The 19,663-nt window shown below is 39.3% G+C and overlaps 1 protein-coding gene across 2 annotated transcripts; it reads right to left on the bottom strand.

The window, feature by feature from the left end:
• Positions 1–925: 925 nt before the first annotated feature.
• Positions 926–19,268, bottom strand: GHITM (growth hormone inducible transmembrane protein). 2 transcript variants are annotated; one of them, XM_027596599.2, is made up of 9 exons: positions 19,172–19,268; positions 17,521–17,685; positions 16,392–16,491; positions 15,018–15,129; positions 14,471–14,612; positions 10,542–10,650; positions 4,240–4,428; positions 3,632–3,803; positions 926–2,337 (listed from the first exon to the last, which is right to left on the bottom strand). In XM_027596599.2, exons 2-9 carry the CDS (start codon positions 17,647–17,649, stop codon positions 2,253–2,255), a joined length of 1,038 nt encoding a protein of 345 aa, XP_027452400.1. In that variant the 5' UTR covers positions 17,650–17,685; positions 19,172–19,268; the 3' UTR covers positions 926–2,252. The 2 variants fall into 2 exon arrangements, with proteins under 2 accessions (XP_027452400.1, XP_027452399.1); XM_027596598.2 differs by having other exon boundaries at positions 19,079–19,206.
• Between the last annotated feature and the right edge of the window lie 395 nt (positions 19,269–19,663).

The raw sequence follows: 19,663 nt of genomic DNA, 5'->3' as shown, positions 1-19,663 counted from the left end.
CAAAGGGCCTTTATTTTTTTGTGTGATCATTTTTAAATACATATCTCAGTTATCCTGAAAAGCTTCAGGTGATGCTTTAGAAAATGAGAAGTAGGTATTTTTCTTTTTTTGCCTGAAGCCTATCCATGTGCAGGTCTTCACTCTTCCCTGCGAATGATGTGAAGAAAAACCCTCGGTGGCATGGCATGTTAACAGAGCCTGGGAACCAGGGACTTTGTTTCATTATGACTTTACATCTGTTATATTATTTTATAACTATTCACATTTTATATAACTCATTTTTTATACCAAAGTCTTCATTGTCTTAGCAAAGTCAGAAAAAGTGATGTAATGAAGTACGAAGTCATTAAATTAAAAAGAAAAAAAAAACAGCTTGTTTTTCTAAGTAAGCTTTTGCCTGATACCTACCCACTGTCGAAATTCTATCATTTTGTTTTGTGTGATACCGTCCAAACATAGGGATATAAATTTTGGGTTCTAAAATGACTGAAGACAACAGGACCTTCAGGATCACACTGACATTGTAGAGACTAAAGTGGAGAAGGGAGAAAATAGAAGTTTGGCACTTAGATTTTTCTTAGGGCAACTCCCCGCACTGCCTACCCCCCAAACCAGCAATAGCAGCTAAAACTTACATATTACTAAATGCCCACACATTTCACTCCAATCCTATGAGATTGGTTCTGTTACGATCTTCATTTTATAGATAAGAAAATGGGCACAGAGAGCTTAAGTAATTTGCCCAAAGTCACATAAATAAGCTGAAGAGGCAGGGCTCAAATAAAGGCAGTCTGGCTTTAAGTACCATGGTCATAATCACACTGTATTCTACCTACTAGGTCAGGAAGAGAAAATAAATGAAACAAATCCTCTATTCAAATAGTATGCGTTTGGTTCAGCTGGAAAAATCACGGACCAATCACCATCTGGCTGGAACCTTTATTATTTCAGAAATAAGCATCCCCTGTAATTTGAGGTGGTTAGAATAACTACTTCTGGAGACTGTAATAAATATTTGTCAAAAATACCAATCATTTCAATAATCATACACACTTCATTCATTAAGAACTTCCAAAAATAACTCTTCTGTATCAAAACACAAATGTCACAAGAGAGTCAGGTAACAGTCTATGCAGGAGAGAAGGAAAAGTCTGCTGGGGTAAACTCTAATGAAGCATTTTGCCTATTACAGTTCTGACTGACATAGTTCATGAAGACAGACTAGCTATGTCCTCCCTTTTTGTTTAGTGCTTAGCCTGAGAGGAACACAAGAAACCAAGTCTTGGGAGAAAAACTGCTTTCATAATCTTAAGTGTGAGCCACAAACAGGCTTTTCTGATTAAAGCTTCAAAGCCTGAAGTGATGGGAAAAGCAAACATGTATTCTATTAAACATTTCAATAAATATGCACAAAAATTCTGCAATTAGGAACACAGTGTTTGTATATTTGAAAATGCAAGAGTTTTCATGCTTTGAATGTTTTATCCTGAGAAGAGTTTTAAGGATATTTTGTTCTATAAGGTTCAAAAATAAAACTTAAACATATATAACACTTATCAGGAATTCTCCATACGATTAACATTCTGGACCATCCTAGCAATGTCAAACAATGAGAAGCCTAACAAAATAACACGTATGTTGTAAAAACAGCAATGAGAAAGAAAGGAACATCAGGAGAATGAATCACCTATATCTTTGTTTCATGCTCAGTGCTTCTAAGTTCAACAGACGGATGTAAGAACAGCAATTATTTATTTGTTTCCAAATAGCCAGACCCCTCTCACCGGCTCACCAATTACACAAGTGCTAAGTAGTCAAAGAAAGATTGCAGGTAACCCTTTGCTTCTCTCTGGTCCCTTTACCAAACCTCTACATCACTTATGACATTACTTGTTGATATGATATACAGCAAAACAGAGTTTGCTAATTTTCACTCAATCAAATAAATTTTAAAATAGAATAAATTCTCACAACACAAACTTTAGTTTTCACATTCATTGCAACATTTAAGAATTACTCAAACATGAGAACTGCAAATGTGTGTGGTTATTTGGAAGAGAACAACTGAATTTATTCTGCAGAAGATAAAGGAGACCTGAAGCATCACATCACCGGAACAACTGAAACATGTTGACAAGTCTTATCTTCTAAACTTCAATGAAAGCTGCTTGTACAATCTATTTAATGAATACCTGTCCCTATTAAACAAGCAAGATATCTGATGTATTAAAGAAGTCAGAAGCTGAGGCTCTTCATTTCTTTCTGTTGCCTCCAGTTGCTAGAATACTGGCAACTCGCATAAATATATTTAAGGTATCCATGTAGATTCCCAGCATCCTGGAAAAGAAAATTATGGCCTGTTACAGATGATGTAATTCTATTAACAATGATTAAAAACTATTTCTTAATCTAGAAAAGAGAAAGCAATACTTATTTGTCATAGGTACATGAAATGGAAATTAAGAAAAGAAAAGATGCCAACTAAGGAAGCCCTAGACTAGACAACAGTCAAGATTTTCTTCTGGCAGATTCATCTTCGAAATGTTAAAGGGCAATTTAAAAAATCATTATTCTATCCTCTGACACGCTCTATGAGCATAGTATCTTGCAAAAAAAAAAAACAAAAAACAAAAAAACCCCTGGGTGATAGACAATGAAATAATCAGAAAAAAAACCAAAGAAACACCTTCACAAAAATGTGTTAGACACAAGTCTGGCATTTTTAAATATAATTAACATCTCCTCAAGGCAACCCCCCCTCCACCACCAACCAAAGAAAACTGTCACAAATCTGTGTTACGGCAGCATTTTAAAAAAACCATTACACTGAATTTCAGTTTCAAGGAGAAAAAAGATTTACTTTAAAAAAGGTGAGAGACAACATGAAACTCAAGAAAGTTGTTTAAATAAAACAATCTACTTTGGTGGAGAGTCCAAGAAAAGGGAAAAGCATTATTATATAAGAGTTGCACCATAAAGCTAATCAACAAAAACAGGCAAATACTGATTTAACTGAATACCTAAATACTACACTTAGTTACGATCTAATCAAATGTTCTGTGGATACATAGCTTACTAAAGAGATAGAACAGATCAAATAGCAACAGAAATAAAACAGTACAATTCGACAAACCCATTGTGGTTATGTGGTATGGTGACATCCTAATCCCTGTACCTGTAAATGTGACCTTATTTCGAAACAGGGTCTCTGCAAATGTAATCAAGATGTGAGTTAAGATGAGATTAATACTGGAGTAGCGTGGGCCTCAATCCAAAATGACCGGAGACAGAGACAGACACACAGGACGAATGCTGTGAAGACAGAGGTAGAGATTGGGGTAATGTGTCTACAAGCCAAGGAATGCCAAGGATTGCGGGCCAAAACAAGCAGCTAGAAGAGAAGCATGGAGCAGATTCTCTTAGAGCCCTCGGAAGGTATCAACCCTGATGACACCTTGATTTCAGACTTCTGGACTCCAGAACTTCGAGAGTATAAATTTCCATTGTTTTAACCATTCAGTTTGTAGTCTGTTACAGTAGCCCTAGGAAACTAATACAGCCGTAAAATAAAATAGACCATAATAACACAAATGTCCTATGTAACAAAGGAAAGACATTAAAGACTACTTACGAATTGATGGGATCATATTTTTGAACTCCATACGCTGGTATTATTTCTGCACGCTTGATTACTTTCTGTGTATCATGCAGAAGAAACATGCTGAAAAGAACTAATCCACCATAAATTGCCACTGAGTACAAAGTGGCACCAGCCACAGTGGTAGGTGGAAGAAACATAGATCCTGGAAGGAAAAAAGACGGACTCCTCTATAATTGGATTTATGATTAACATTACTTAAAAAACAGAACAAAACAACCCTTCTTTTGGTGTACTGCACAGGTCAGAAAAGGACTATGTGCACTGTGTAATTTTATGCACGTTCAGTTGCAAATCCATTATACCCATTCCTGCGATGGGCCACTTGCTCACATTACAGAAAGGCTCTTGCACCAAGAGCAATTTTCATGTTCTCCAGACCAACTTTTCCATTTTAGATGTATTTGGTAAAACCAAAAATCATAGTTTACCATGATGCCAAATAAGAAAATACACTCTAATCAGGGCTTCCCTTTTAGACTTTCAAAAGTGACTCTTAATAAGTTCCCTCCATTAGGATAACTGAGCACATCAATGATTTTAGGATACCAAGAAGCAAGTATCAACACCCAGCTGCTTACCCAGTGAGGATACAAAGACGAGACCCAGGCCCACTCCCAGGGGTGCCCCCATGTTCAGGAACTTCTCACTGGGTGCGCACACGGCCACGGCGGAGAGGCCCCCCACGATGCCCGCTGTGTACCACGCGGCTCTGATGAGAAGAGGGCCCCCTAGTACCGTCAGTGGAGCCACCGCTGCGCCCAGCACACCTGGAGAAAGAGCAAGCAGGGAAGTAGTTACTAAATGACAACCAAGAAGAAAATGCCACTTCTAGTAACAGGCCACCTGAACATCGTATACCTGACTGTTCAAAAACAGGACTACCAAGTCTCTCCTGTATGTAGGTAATACTACCCCTGAATTCCACAACCCAAACTTGCAGCTAGCCAAACTCGAAATCACAACAATAACACTATTCTTTTTTTTAAATAATTTTTTATTGTTATGTTAATCACCATACATCACATCATTAGTTTTTGATGTAGTGTTCCATGATTCATTGTTTGTGCATAACACCCAGTGCTCCACGCAGAATGTGCCCTCTTTAATACCCATCACCAGGCTAACCCATCCCCCCACCCCCCTCCCCTCTAGAACCCTCAGTTTGTTTTTCAGAGTCCATCGTCTCTCATGGTTCGTCTCCCCCTCCGACTTACTCCCCTTCATTCTTCCCCTCCTGCTATCTTCTTTTTTTTTTTTAACATATGTTGCATTATTTGTTTCAGAAGTAAAGATCCGTGATTCATCAGTCTTGTACAATTCACAGCGCTCACCATAGCACATACCCTCCCCAATGTCTATCACCCAGCCACCCCATCCCTCTCACCCCCCCCACTCCAGCAACCCTCAGTTTGTTTCCTGAGATTAAGAATTCCTCATATCAGTGAGGTCATATGATACATGTCTTTCTCTGATTGACTTATTTCGCGCAGCATAACACCCTCCAGTTCCATCCATGTCATTGCAAATGGCAAGATCTCATTCCTTTTGATGGCTGCATAATATTCCATTGTGTATATATACCACCTCTTCTTTATCCATTCATCTGTCGATGGTCGATGGACATCTTGGCTCTTTCCACAGAACAATAACACTATTCTTAAACTGTCTCAACTCAGAGTACAAACACTAATCTAGATGTTTGAGTAACTTTATCAAATTTTATGTACTTCATTATCTGGATGTGAGCCTACTGGTATATTCTTTGCAACAACAATCCTATATAAGAATTGAGATTAAAAGGCTTGAAATGAGTAACTCAAGGTCAAACCTGTTGCTGCCAAGAGGAAACAAGGTAAAACGAGAGAATGCTGTAGGATGTTAATCCTAAGAACTTCAAGGACAGGCACTACTGTTTCCTTGTGGATAGGGAATGTCATCTCAGCTTGTTAACCGTAATTTTAGTTGTCAAATATTTATAAACAAGTTCAGAAAAATTACAGTGAAAGGTATCAATAATTTAATTAGCCAACAGAACTCCTTAATTCAAAAAATAAATCTTAGATAAGGCATTATTTCAGTAGTGAGTAGAGTAAGTTATCCTCTTATTAAAACATTAAATGTCCATAGTTTAACTCATGGAATAGGCACAGCTATGCCCGTACTATAATTCCAACACCAGTGTCTCTCTCGTGAGAGTAACATTTGTAGATCAAGTAGGAAGATATATCTCATGATAATGAACAATTAAAAATATCTTTTGCTGTTAAGAAAGACACTGGATAAAAATTCCTCTAGGAATCTTTACATTTCTATTAGGATTCCCATCAGTTTTACAACTGACAGCAAAATTTTTAGCAAAAAAAAAAAAAAAAAAAAAATCTATTTTTTTTTTTTTTTTGCAGAAGCCAAGAAAAGCCTTTATTCTCCAGCAGGAGAACTTTACTCACCCTAGGTAACTCCTTGTCCTGAAATTTGGATTAAGCCACAGGCAGAGGATGAAAGAGTGTCCTTCTTCCTTCCTTCCCTATACTGATGTGCCAGCCCATTGCTCCAGGTTCTGACCCTGTTAGCCACCAACGGCCAGGGACAGGACATAGAGCTGGTACCAGGGAGGAAGGATGAGCGAGGCCTTGCCTCCCTCAAGGCCTTTTCATAGCATCTCCGCCACCCCTACCCCGTGGCACCTGGTCCTCCCGTGGCTCTCCAGGGTCTGGCCTGGTGGTCCTGTTTTCCATGACCTGTCCCTCCAGTGGTCCTCTCCTATGTAGGCTGACCCTGTCAAAGACGGTTTCCCAGGTGGCCTTGACAGTCATGGTACAATCTTCTGGTTTTCCCATTCTTCATGGCTAGGTTTATTGGAGATTCTATCTCTGGAGCTTTTATCACTGGGGGTCTGGCCCTTGGGTGGCTTAGTCTTCCAAAGATCCTGGCTACCATGCTCTGCCAAGGTCTCATCCCAGATACCACAGTCCTCTGAGAGGTCCAACACTCGTGAACTAGCTCTTTGGCAATCAGGCTCTGTGTGTTCTGGCCCTGAGACTTGTCCTCACAGAATGTGGGCACCTGAGTCCTGGCCTCTTCACAACAGTAGCCCCTAAGTTTGAAGCCTCTGGCGGGGGTGGGGGTCTGGTCCTCCAGGACTTTCTCATCAGCTGCGGGCAGATCCCTCCAAAGGTCTGTTCTCCAACATCTGGTTCTTTCGTGAGCCTGTTTGTTTTCTAAGGCCTGGTTTTCTGATGGTGTGGGAAGCTGTAGTCCAGTCTTCTTGTAGCTTTAGCAAAACTTTTAAGGCAATCGTCAGAGATCTTTCAATATTTTCTCATAAAAATCTTAAATGGTAATAGATGTTTGCTGCTTAAGAAGACATACCAATTACAAAACTAACAAGGGTAGCTGAACATTATATTGTGAATCAAACTGGCATTCATCCAACTGGTACAGCCACTATGGAAAAGTATGGGGGTTCCTCAAAAAATTAAAACTATAACTACCATATGATTCAACAATCTCACTTCTGAGTTTATAACCAAAAGAATTGAAATCAGGATCTCAGAGAGATGACTGTACTGCCAGCAGCATTGCTCACAATCTCCAAGATACAAAAACCAAATTGTCCTTCAATGGATGAATAGATAAAGATGATGTGGTGTATAAACAAAATGGAGTAATACTCAGCTATAAAAAAGAATGAAATCTTGCCATTTTTGACAACATGAATGGACCCTGAGGGCATTATACTAAGTGAAATATGAGAAAGACAGGTATCATATGATCTCAATTATATTAGGAATCTAAAAAAGTCAAACTCAGAGAAACAGTAGAGTGGGGGTTACCAGGGGTAGAGGTGTGGGGGAAATGAGGAGATATTGGTCAAAGTGCACAAATTTCCAGTTATAAGATGAATAAATTTAAAGACCTAATGTACAGCATGGTGATTACAGCTAATCCTGCATCATATACTTGAATGTTGCTAACAGAATAGATTTTAAATGTTCTCACCACAAAAAAAATGGTAAATATGCAAGTGTTACCTAATGCTATGGTGGTAATCATTTTGCAATATATAAATGTATCAAATCAACCAGTTATGTATGTTAAAACTTATATGATGTTATGTGTCAATTATATCCTAATAAAGCTGGGCGGAAAACACAATTAGAACAGTTTTCCAACAATCATTTCAGTAATTCCTGCACACTTAGTCCTGATTAAGACCACAGCTGTGTCGACCCAGTGCTAAACATTTGGATGAAAAATGAAATGGAATGCACTGGGATGTTAATACTGGTCAAAAGCTAACTCTGATGTCCCTTTAAAACTGTAAGGGATTGCCCTTGGGTCATCCAAACCCCCTTCAGGTCTCATCTCAATCATACCAGTGAAAGAAAGAGTGGACAGAGGGCTGGACTTGAAGAAATAAGGGTGTTCAGTTTTGACTGTGGCACCTGCCAGTGTGACCTCACACCGCCTCCACTTCCCTCATCCATGAAATGAAAATGCTAATGTCTGCCTGCACAGCTTCTCAAGATATGGATGAAATGTAAAGCAAAAACTGGCATTCATGCTGTACAAGAAAGGGTTACCAGAGCAGGCCTAAGGTCATCTTTAAAAAGACTTGCTTGCAGGGCTGGTCCTTGGCTACTTAAGAACTTGGCAGATGAAGCATTCTGTAACTGGAGGGTTAGACTGCTTGTGAAAATCTGAGTTATGCTGAAAGCCTGCTTTCCTTCTGGAAATCTGTATTTTGGTAGTTGCTATGAAGGTGCTTACATGATCAGCCCTTATTAAAAACCCTCAGGCACCAAGTCTCTAATGGGCTTCTATCTCACTGCTCTTTTCACTTCCTTGATAAGTCCCCTCAAGGAAAGGAGGGAGCACTGAAAGCCTGTGGATGAATTTCTCCAGACTTTGTCTATGTTTTTTCCCCTTGCAGATGCTATCATCTGTCCTTTTATTGTAATAAACCTTAGCGCTGAGTACAACTATATGCTGAGTCCCGGGACTCCTTCTAAAAAAACATTAAATGAATGAATGGTTGGTCTTGGGGACCCCCTCCAACACAAAAATACTTTGACCCAAGTAATTTATATACTGAAATAATAGCAGATTAAAAGGAGTTGTCTAAGCAACCCAGATAGCCCTTATTCTAAACTCAAACTACATAGCTATTTTAATTTAATTCAGTTAAGTCACTAAGTATCTACTATTTATCAGAGATAAAAACACTGAACCTGTTTTCTCAAGGAACTGAGTGTCTAAAATGGGAAAGAGGTGCACAACTCCATTCTCTGGGTAAGATACTAATGCTAAACTCAGATGGTGAGGTTTTTGGTGTTTTAGTGCAAGGGTACATCCTCAAGAGAAAAAAAAAGTTCTGTACACTACTATGGTTATGTACTTGTTCTAAAGCAGAATAATTCTTAAATAGATGGCACTCAGAGATGTTACATTTTATAGAAGTACACGTTGTATCTTGAATAATTTTTTTCTTAAAAGCAGGTTATTGGTGCTGAAGATAATGGACCACCTCCCTCAATCACAAGGATTTTATCCTGTAAAGCCCCATGGAGAATATCTATGGTTGAATAACCTCACACCTAACAGAAGAGACTTGAAAACCGCGGTTGTCAAGTCCTGCTGTTTCACATTTACCAAAACAAAGATAGCACATAAAGAATGTAAATGACATAGTTCATACCAGAAATTTGTCATACTGGATACCAAATACCTAATTTCCATTTACTAACCTATGTTAGAAACACTTAGTCTGTTTCCCTAGAAGTTTCAGGGAAATGCTTACAAAATTTGTCTTGTTTTATTTAAGTGAATAAACGAATAAAAAGCAGAAACAGACACGTAAAGACAGAGAACAAACTGATGGTTGCCAGAGGGGAGGTGGCAGGGTGTGCAAAATGGGTGAAGGGGAGTGGGAGATACAGGCTTCCAGTTATGGAATGAAGTCACGGGAGTAAAAGGCACAGCACGGGGCACACAGTCAGTGATACTATAATAGTGCTGTATGGTGACAGATGGTAGCTACACTCGTGGGGAGTATAGCAAAACCTAACTATGTTGTATACCGGCAACTACTATAACATTGTGTCAACTATACTCAAAAAACACATTAGAAAAAATAAAATATGTCTTGTTTTGTGGTAGAGAACATGTATCTAAGTACTTTTGTTTCTGGGTCTAGCTGGCTCTTTGTTCAACCCACAGAGACTATCCTGGGATACATGAGATGGAAAACACTTAATCTAAAGTATTTGTGTCTCCACAGTTAAGGGGTGGTATCACAACATATACCTATAAAAGGTATTAAAACTGTCCTACAATACCACAGGTGGACAGCCTCTGCCCTGACCACTGTACTTTGTGCTAAACCTAAATAATGACCCAGCTAACTGTATCAGACACAAATGTGCATTTCCAAAGATCTTTTCTACTGTGTTCTTTCTTCCAACGCTCTACTGCAAAATCCTCTGCTCCTATTCTTTTCTTATTGCATCCTTTTCTTCTCCACCCTCATTTTTAAATTTTTCTAAAAATACACAACAAAAACAATTTTTAAGTAACGTGTATCAGGTTTGAAACCCTCCCAGGAGTAGACAAAATACATAAAGGAAATCTCTGCACATACTAGACTGTCATAGGAGGCCAAATGTAATATTGGGGATGTCCATCGTCTTAGTATCAGAATCATTTTTCAGAGTAGAGGTCTGGCAATAAACAACTACCAATGACTATGAAAAACTGTAAGTGTTTTCTAAACACAAGGTTTTATTAAAATTATGCACAAGTCATTTACAATTGTGAAGAGCCACCAAAAAAAAAAATAGTAATGAAGGTTGTTAAATAAAAATTTAAAATTAGAACATACCAGAATGTAGTAACCAAGCAAGATGCTTTGGGACTGGGCTCTGGTCATATGGTATTGATTGTACCATCATTCCAGCTCCAATCATGGCTGCAAAGGTTGCACCAATTGTCTGAAAGACACATATTACTGAGAAAAATCAATCCTTATGCAACAACAAAGTAGAAGCCCACAAGTTCCAAGTTCAGCTAGTCCCTCCAAAAAACCTTATTTAAAAAGATTAAGGAAAATGAACTGATCCTATAAGGGGCAAGAGTGCCCCCTACTGTCACACAAAGTTTTGCAGACATCTTCAAGTGAGTTAAGTTGAGCTTTGACTGATACCACCATCTTTTTAAAGTTTATTCTTGCTAGACAGAGAATAAACCTCATTAAGAATCCCAAAATAGGGACGCCTGGGTGGCTCAGTTGGTTAAGCGTCTGACTCTTAGTTTCGACTAAGTTCATGATCTCAGGTTCATGAGACTGAGCCCCACATCCGGCTCTGAGCTCAGCATGGTGTCTGCTTGGGATTCTCTCTCCCATTCTGCCCGCCCCGCCCCGGCACCCCCCGCCCCCAGCTCATGCACACATGCTCCATCACTCTCATGCTCTCTCTCTCAAATAAATCTATCAATCTTGAGGTGCCTGTGTGGCTCAGTTGGTTAAGCATCAGGTCATGATTTCAGGTCCTGGGATTGAGTCCCACCTCTGGCTCCCTTGCTCAGTAGCGAGTCTGCTTGTCCCTCTGCGTCCCCCCCCCAACTCGTTCTCTCTCCCTCAAATAAATAAAATCTTTAAATAAATCTTAAAGAAATAAGAATTCCAAAATAATTTTTAATTTATTTTGTATAGCACAGACAGCATTTTAAAAAATTAATCATGATATACCAATTAGAATATATATGTATTACATTGCCTTGAACTCCATCATTTGCTAAAAACCTAAAAAACAGAAGCACATGGAAAAGAGAGTAAGATTCTACTTCTCTATCCTCTTAGTTTTCTGGCTGACTTGGTCCTCCATCCCTTTTTTTTTGCCTTAGATTGCCACATTAGTTTTAACACTTAAATATTCCTTGTGTGTATAAGAAATGCACATAATAGAAAAAGATAATCAATCTTTAGGAAACTTGAAGTAGAAAGTGCAAAGTTGCAGCTCTTGTATAAAACAGCAGATATTTTGTTGCCCAACTACTCAAAGATCAACTGAATGTGAATGCTTTTTTAATGCCTTTGCTTAGTCACTGATGTGTGTGTGTGTGACATACCAGGCCTGCCTAACTCCTCTGCATTATCTGTCTGACCCACGATATGTGAATGTTCAACCTCTGATGTAAAGCACAGACAGAGACAGAACAGCTGAGAATGGGAAAGCCTTTGCTCCTATTAAGATAAATAAGCACACTGAGTTCTACTCTATCATTTTCTAATGGAGAAATAGTTACTAAAAACCACTTCATACATTCCTTCATACTTCATACAAATGCAAGGCATTTTCAGGATATTTATCACAATTGTGTCTTTTTCTTTTAAGGTCCTTCATGTTCATGACCCAGCTGTATTTTTTGCCTTTTACCTTTCCATACTCTACACACTCCAGCTACACTGAAATGGTGGGGATGCAAACACATCCCCATCTCATGCCCCTTTACTTCTGGTTCATTTTGCCTAAGAATACCTCTTTTCTATCTGGTTGACTTATTCAAGGATTACCTCCTCACGTGGGAAGTTTTTCTGGGAAGGACACTGACTGCTACGAGCAGTGTCAGAAGCCTCTTCTCTGTTCCAAAATCACTGAGTACCAAATTTGACATTATTTGTATGTCTGTCACCCCCAAAAAACTTCATCTTCATCTCTGTAGCACTTGCCTGGCTTTCCAAACTATTTCAGTAGTCCTAACAGCAGGTGAGAGTGATCTTATGCCCACAGGAAGTTGAGAATATGGCCCAAGCACAAAACTTCTTTGGCGTCTTATTTTAGGGGCTAAACTCTTTTGTATTATTTTTCCTCTTGTAGCCATGGTGTTTTTGTTAAAAGGCCTTGTTTTATATTCTCTACCTGATAAAAACTTACATTCTTGGTGAGAATGCACCATGCTTATTCTGTGCCCTCATGGACTTTTAGGTTAGGAGATTTGTAACACACATCTGAAGTATACTGAAGTGTCCAAATGGCCATGCTATTCTAAATGGTTCTCCTTTGCAAAGTACAGTGGAAATATGGTTTTGGAAGTTGGATGGAAGTTGGTTAGATCTGGTTACAGACGGGAAATCTGTAGGAAATCTGTAGAAATCTCTCTCATACCCCTTCCCTTCCAGTCTCAAACTCATAGTTCATGTTCTTACAATCCTTCGTTTCAGATTTTGCAAAGCCACAGCTGGTATACTTGCATCTTTTCTCTTCCATTTGAGTTCTTAGAACTGAGCAGGGAGCCCGATGTGGGACTCGATCCCATGACCCTGGGATCATGACCTGAGACAAAGGCAGACGCTTAACCACTGAGCCACCCAGGCGCCCCTCAATCTCCACTCTTGACACTATTGCAAAGCCAGTTTTATCTCAAAGTCTTTTTTTTTTTTTAAAGATTTTATTTATTTGAGAGTGAGCAAGTGAGAGACGGCACGAGAGAGGGAGAGAGAGAGGCAGACTCCCCACTGAGCAGCTCTTAGAACTCAAATACAAAAAATATTTTTGCTGTTTCAGTATCTGCAATGGCCTCTGCCTACTTAGGCACTCTCCTCAGTGTGGCAATCAAAACATTCTTTTTCTAATTGTGTCTTCTTCACACTCTAGACCTCAAATCCTCGAACTCCACTCTTTTTTTCTTTTTTTAAAGATTTTTATTTATTTATTTGAGAGAGAAATAGCGACAGAAACAGCGAGAGAGAGTACGAGCAGGGAGGAAAGGGAGAAGCAGGCTCCCCACTGAGCAGGGGAGCCTGATGTGGGACTCGATCCCAGGACCCCGGGATAATGACCTGAGCCGAACGCAGACATTTAACCACTGAGCCACCCAGGCGCCCCTCGATCTCCACTCTCGACACTGTTGCAAAGCCAGTTTTATCTCAAAGTCCTTTTTTTTTTTTTAAAGATTTTATTTATTTGAGCATGAGCAAGTGAGAGAAAGACATCATGAGCAGAGGGAGCGCAAGAGGCAAACTCCCCACTGAGCAGGGAGCCCAAGGCCGGGCTCAATCCCAGGACCCTGGGATCATAGGTGAAGCCAGTTTTAATGACTACCTCTTCTCCTTTGCTCAAGCTGTTCTGCAAACCTAGACTACCTTATTCCTCTCCTACAATAAAAAAATGCTAGCCTCCAACATTTCTGATGAAATAAGTGTCTCTTGCATGGACCTTCACTACTAGTCCAAGACAAAAACAGTCTTTCAACTGATTTTACACTTTCTACTTCTTATTGTACGCATCCTTTACCACTTACTCAAGCTCATTTCTTCAACCAGACAGCAGAAAATAGCTACTACTTTTAAAATCATTTTTTTTTTTTTTGTATCTAGCAAAATAACAAATGCTCAAGAAACACAGAATATAAAACCTTGCACAGGGTTAAGAAAGTTCAAAGTGTTGGCAACAAATATTTTCCACTGACTTCTAAGATGGTTTTGCATTTGCCACCTCCCCCCCCTTTATTAACTAAATTGCTATAAAACAAAGGCTATTGGTTCTCTGCTGTTAGGTAAGTAGGATATTCCTGTAAGTTTGGTTTTCAACCCCTTTGCCACTATTTAAATACATACTCAACAAGGAATAATTCCTGATCTACCTCAGAATGTAATTCCTACTTTGTCTCAGTTGCACTATTACTTCACAGATTTGAACAACTTGTTCAATATAGTAAGGGATTCATTCCATTTAATACCCGTCTCCCAATATTTTTTGTCTAATCTTTTGGTATTTAGTGAAAAAGGAAAACAAAAACAAGCTGACTTACCACCCAAGAGCCTCTCATCATGAAGTTCATGAGAACAGGAGTTCTGCTCACTGCCAGGGCGGACAGTGCTGTTAAGCCAATACTCCCTGCTAAGTACATGTAGGTAGAATGAATTCTATCCTTCACATACTGAGGCCAAATTCTGTAAGAAACATAACATGGTTAATTTATGGAAATATGGATATAAATTTTGGTTAAATCATTCATAGCTGGGAAACTGTGGGAAATAACAATTTATTGCTCTAATCTTATCTCATTTATTATGGAAATAATGATGCATACATTGGAGTTATCATAAAAATTAAATGATATAAAACATAAGCACTTGGCACATATACAAAGCAACACATTTTCTCCTTGCTTAAACACATATAACCTTAGTAAAAGATTTTTGTTTGAATAGATGCCAAGAGATTTTATTTTTATTCAAGTATATGTCTACAGTTAGAAGATTAGATATAAAACATTCCAAAAGTGGCAAAAGAGAAGGATGAAAACAAAATTGGAACCTTGAAGACTGGGAAATGTTTGGGAATGATTTACTTACACAGCCTTTTCAATAGCTCCAATCTCATTAGACATTCCCAAGCCATAGTAGCACAATGCTCCAAGGCCAACAGCAGCCCCTCCAGCAATAAACCATCTTCCCATCTGATCAACTGGAGAACACAGGAGGAAATGCACATTAATATGGTCATGTCTTGACTAAATTAAAATGCTGACAGTAAACCCTTTCTAATATTTGTATGAGGAAAATCAAACTATATACCATAGTCCTTTGTAACAACCATAATTAGAACATATGGGGATATAAGCGGCTTCAACATTAGGGGACCAGTAAAAAACGACACTGCTAAAACATAGGTGTAATAATACAAAAAGGATCAGATTTGATTAGCCTCTAATTTCACTCCAAAGAAATTTAAGGAGGCAGTGTATCTGTAGATGTGGGGATACCTCTGTAATACATATTATTTTATTCATAAGAATCTGGGTAATGTTCTCATGATCCTCTTAGAAAGAAAAAGATGAAAAAGATGTTAATACTTATACCACAGTGTATAAAATGCCATTAAACAAAGATGATGCTTGATGTAGACAAAGAAAAAAAGGAACCAAAAATGTAATCAGTGTTTATGCAGCAGAATCAAGGGGGAGGGTGCCCTAAACTAAGAGCAAAAGAAAGAAACAACTTACCAACTCTTAATTGGATGCATCTTACTCCTTTTAGTATGAATTTGTCACTAAGACTATTACTATGCTATAGCTGTATGTTTCATGTAACTTATTTTTTTAGGGCAAAATTACTAATCAGAAAGAAATGCCCGGAGGGATACGGATTACAGCTCTTTCCCATTATAATATATTGACCTTTGTAAAGTCATTAACCAGCAACAGTGTTCTATGAATAGATCTGGGTAGATTAACAATCTTGTTAAACTTGCAAAGCTGAAATCCAAATGAACTTCATTAAGGTACTGTTTCCAGGGAGCCCATATATGAACAACCAATTAAGAGGACTCTTCTTGAACAGCAAGGCTTTCATTAATATCTGTTTTAGTGATTTTTCTCTTGACCTAAAACATACATAAACATTTTATACTTGAATGAAGATTCTATGCAACTTCAATTGAGCTTCCTTAACAGATTATATCTTTAATACCATGGCATATTAACTACTAATCCTTTCTTTAAAAAAATGGTAAAAGTAAAATTTTCTCTGGAAGAAATATGATTGGGAACCAATGAACCCAGTGTGAAGTATCAATCTTTTCTGGGTCATGAGATCCTGAAGAATGATTGCCTTTCTTCCCAGAAAATGCTCACATATATAAGTTTGCACATATTTTAGAAGGCTGTTCATGGACTTCTTAAAACATATTCACATACTCCAGTTCAAAAACTAAAGACTGCTGCCTACTTTTAAATATTTTTTCCATTGATGGTTCCATTGCTGCCTCCTTAAGTTCTTGGCCAGTTTTCCCACGCCGGATCCCAACTCTTGTCTTGGTGGCATATTGCTGATATACACAAAAACAAAGACACACGATACATACAGCAAAACAGAATGTTATTAATAAAATATAATTAAATCTCATTACACTAGAAAACTGTATATAACTTGGTACTTTCTATGTATATAGTTTCACTATAAAAATCTGTTAGCCAATCTAAAAAATTAAATGTAAACCCTACCTACCTGTGGTCTATCTTTGAAGTGATTCACTTAAATTCTTAGTTTACAACTTAACTTCTTAAAAGTTTCAGAATAATTATTTCATAAACTACAGATTTGTATCTCTAGAATCATACTTTAAACACTAACTTTAAAAAAAAAATGCATTAAGTATTAGCTACATTTTCTTTTCCATCTGGGAAATGGGCTCAAGAAAGTTACCTTTCCTTAACATAAAGTTAAAGGGAAGGATGATTACTACCTCTTTTTTTTTAGCTCTTTTTCAAAAGCAGAACAGTTAATTCATGAGGAAAACAGCTGTCTCTTTTAGCTTATATATATTTCCTTACCTACCTCACATTTCAAAATTTATACTTCTGATTTGAATGCTGGAGAAATCTATTATAAAAAATAATGGGTGTCTCTCTAACCTGATGGATTTTGCCACTCTTTACTCTTTAATCAAGAGCCGAAATGACATTTTTAGTAACTTATTAATAAGCTACTGACCAAATGTTAATATTTCTGGGTTCTTAAGCTTTTGACTACAGGCTCCACAATCTCTTCGTTGTACCATATAATTCTCAATCTCACACAAATCACTCTAAGATCTCTAAATGAAACTCCAAAAGCTGTAAGTAAAGAGAAAGTTATAGGAGCTCTGTCTTTCATATGCGATAATGAGGAACAGAATGACACAAAACTAACAGGGAGAAAGAGCTGATTTGGGACATTATCAGGGATAAATGTTTCAGTAAATCACTAATGGTAGAACAGGGAGCTTCATACAGTCAAAAAATAAATAAATAAATAAATAAAAGGTTCCAGTGCACAAAGAGAGGGACACAATATAAGATTATCAGATTATCTTTACCCGGCTGGGTGTTAAGAGCCATTGATTCTTCGTGATGGAATTCTTCACAATTGGGGAGGCCTTGGTGAAAGCTGGTTGGAAAACCCTGGAAGGGAGTGTCCGGAGACACATAAATCTTGCGGCCAGCATGGTGGTGCACCAGGTTTACCAAGCAGATCTGAAATGCTAGGTCGAGACACACAAAAAATAACCCATTAACCAACTGAGGGAATAACACAGAAAAGATCCAGAGACAGAGAAGGGCCCGTCAATCATATTTTAGTAGAAAAATGGAGTGGGGACCTTTTTAAATGTTAATGATGAATTGTCGGCTTATTCCTTGTTAGTCCAAGAAATCCAACCCACAGAATCCAATATGGGATGATCACCAAAACAGAACTGAATACCAGTTTGAACAATATGGTGTATGACTCCCTATAAGTTACGTGTCTAATACAAAGTAGATGTTAATATCTTAAGACAATTGCAGTGTGTGTGATGGCTTTTATAAATGTGGTTTTAAGCATTCAATGGGACAATTTAAAACAAGACTCTGTATAACTTTTGAGCAGAAGAAAAATGTCATCCAAGGAAGAGATGAGTACTCTTCAAGGTCATGCTGCACTGTAAGGTTTCACATCAACAGTAATCAAATATTTAAATTTCTGCTAAACATGCCAAATATTACTTCGCTTCAAAATGTGATAAAAATACTCAAGGTACTGAAACCACCTGGGATGCATCTCTGGTCCTTAATGATTTAACCTCTAGGAATGGGACCCAGGAATGTTTTACCTAGCACCCCCAAAGCTAAGAATTCTTGCTAAGAAATACCTATCAAAGTGTACTTCCAGCTCTCCCACTGAATCTGTAATCGTGTACAACGCTGAGAAAATACCGAGACCTTCATCTCAGCCATTACATCATCTCAGCCTGTTGCGGTTTATGTCCCCCGCTATTCAACACATCGACTGGGAACGAGGCCCCGCTGAACGGCCTCCATGTCACGCAACAGAACAAAGTGGAAATCTTGTTTCTGCCACATGCCAGAAGTGGCCTCGTGAGTGTCGGCCCTCTGAGACTCAGATGTGTTAGCTATAAAATGGATAAAGTATGACGAGCCCGTACGCTTCCGCAAGCATTGATGCGCTCAAGCTCCTGGTCCCCCGAGAAAGTTGACCCAGCTCTCCAGACTCGGTTGAGAACTTGGCAGGAAGACTCCAGTCTCCCAAAGTCAACGCATAACCCTACCACCTCCCCGCTCCAGCACCCCCTTATCTGAGAGGGTGGCGGCTGTGCGGCCCAGCCGCTGGGTGATTCAGCACCTCTGCCGGAAGGAGAAGCGGACAGCGGGGGCAAGCCCCCGCCCGCCTGCCCCAGGCCCCGCCGCCACCGCCCCCTTTCACCCGGTCACCGCAGGACGATGACCCTAACGCGCCGCCAAGCTGTGGCACCGCCAGCCTGTGACGCAGCAAGCTGCGCCCGGCCTTCAGTCCTCCTCGGGTGCACCCAGCGGCCCCGCGAAGCCGGCCGTCAGGACAGTGGATCTCCGGCGCCAGCAGGCCCGGAGTAGCCATACCTCAGTCCCTGGTCACCTCAACCACACAGTTACCCTTCCGGGCCGGCGAAACGCAAACGCGTACACCTCCCTAGACCTCTGCCCGCGCCTTACCGCCTCTGCGCGCGCAGTTTCCCTTAACCATTGAGTGACGCAACATCCGGAGATTCGCCAAACACTAGGGTCATCCAATCATGAGCAGATCTCTGACGGAAGGGCTGGCGCGGTAGGGAGGAGGGGTTCCGGGCTGGAGGGGCGGGGCCAGTAGTGAACTGCCGGAAGCGTCGTAGTCAGCGTCCATTTTGAGTATGGGCAGGGAAGGCACTTCAGCCGTGTTAGCTATGGGTAGCGGAGCTAGTTTTTGTTTTTGTTTCAACAATTTCACTAGCGGCCGTTACAAAAATCACGTAAAAATTGAAAAAGAATATTTAATGTGTGAGAGCTAAAAATTATTCCGTCGTCCCTTTCTTTTCCTCATGTTGCTTTTTTTTTTCCTTCTCAAGAATGTTTTGCGAGATGAATAGTGTGCCAAACGTGGTAGTTTCAGAGTGGAGTCAATCAGTTCTGACGCCTAAGGTTGGCTCATGAAATCTAGGAAAGGGTCTA

The sequence above is a fragment of the Zalophus californianus genome, chromosome 15 (genome assembly GCF_009762305.2).
Source record: "Zalophus californianus isolate mZalCal1 chromosome 15, mZalCal1.pri.v2, whole genome shotgun sequence".
Lineage (NCBI taxonomy): Eukaryota > Metazoa > Chordata > Mammalia > Carnivora > Otariidae > Zalophus > Zalophus californianus.
Note: the sequence above shows the minus strand (reverse complement) of the source record. Positions and strands in the feature narration are given on the sequence as shown.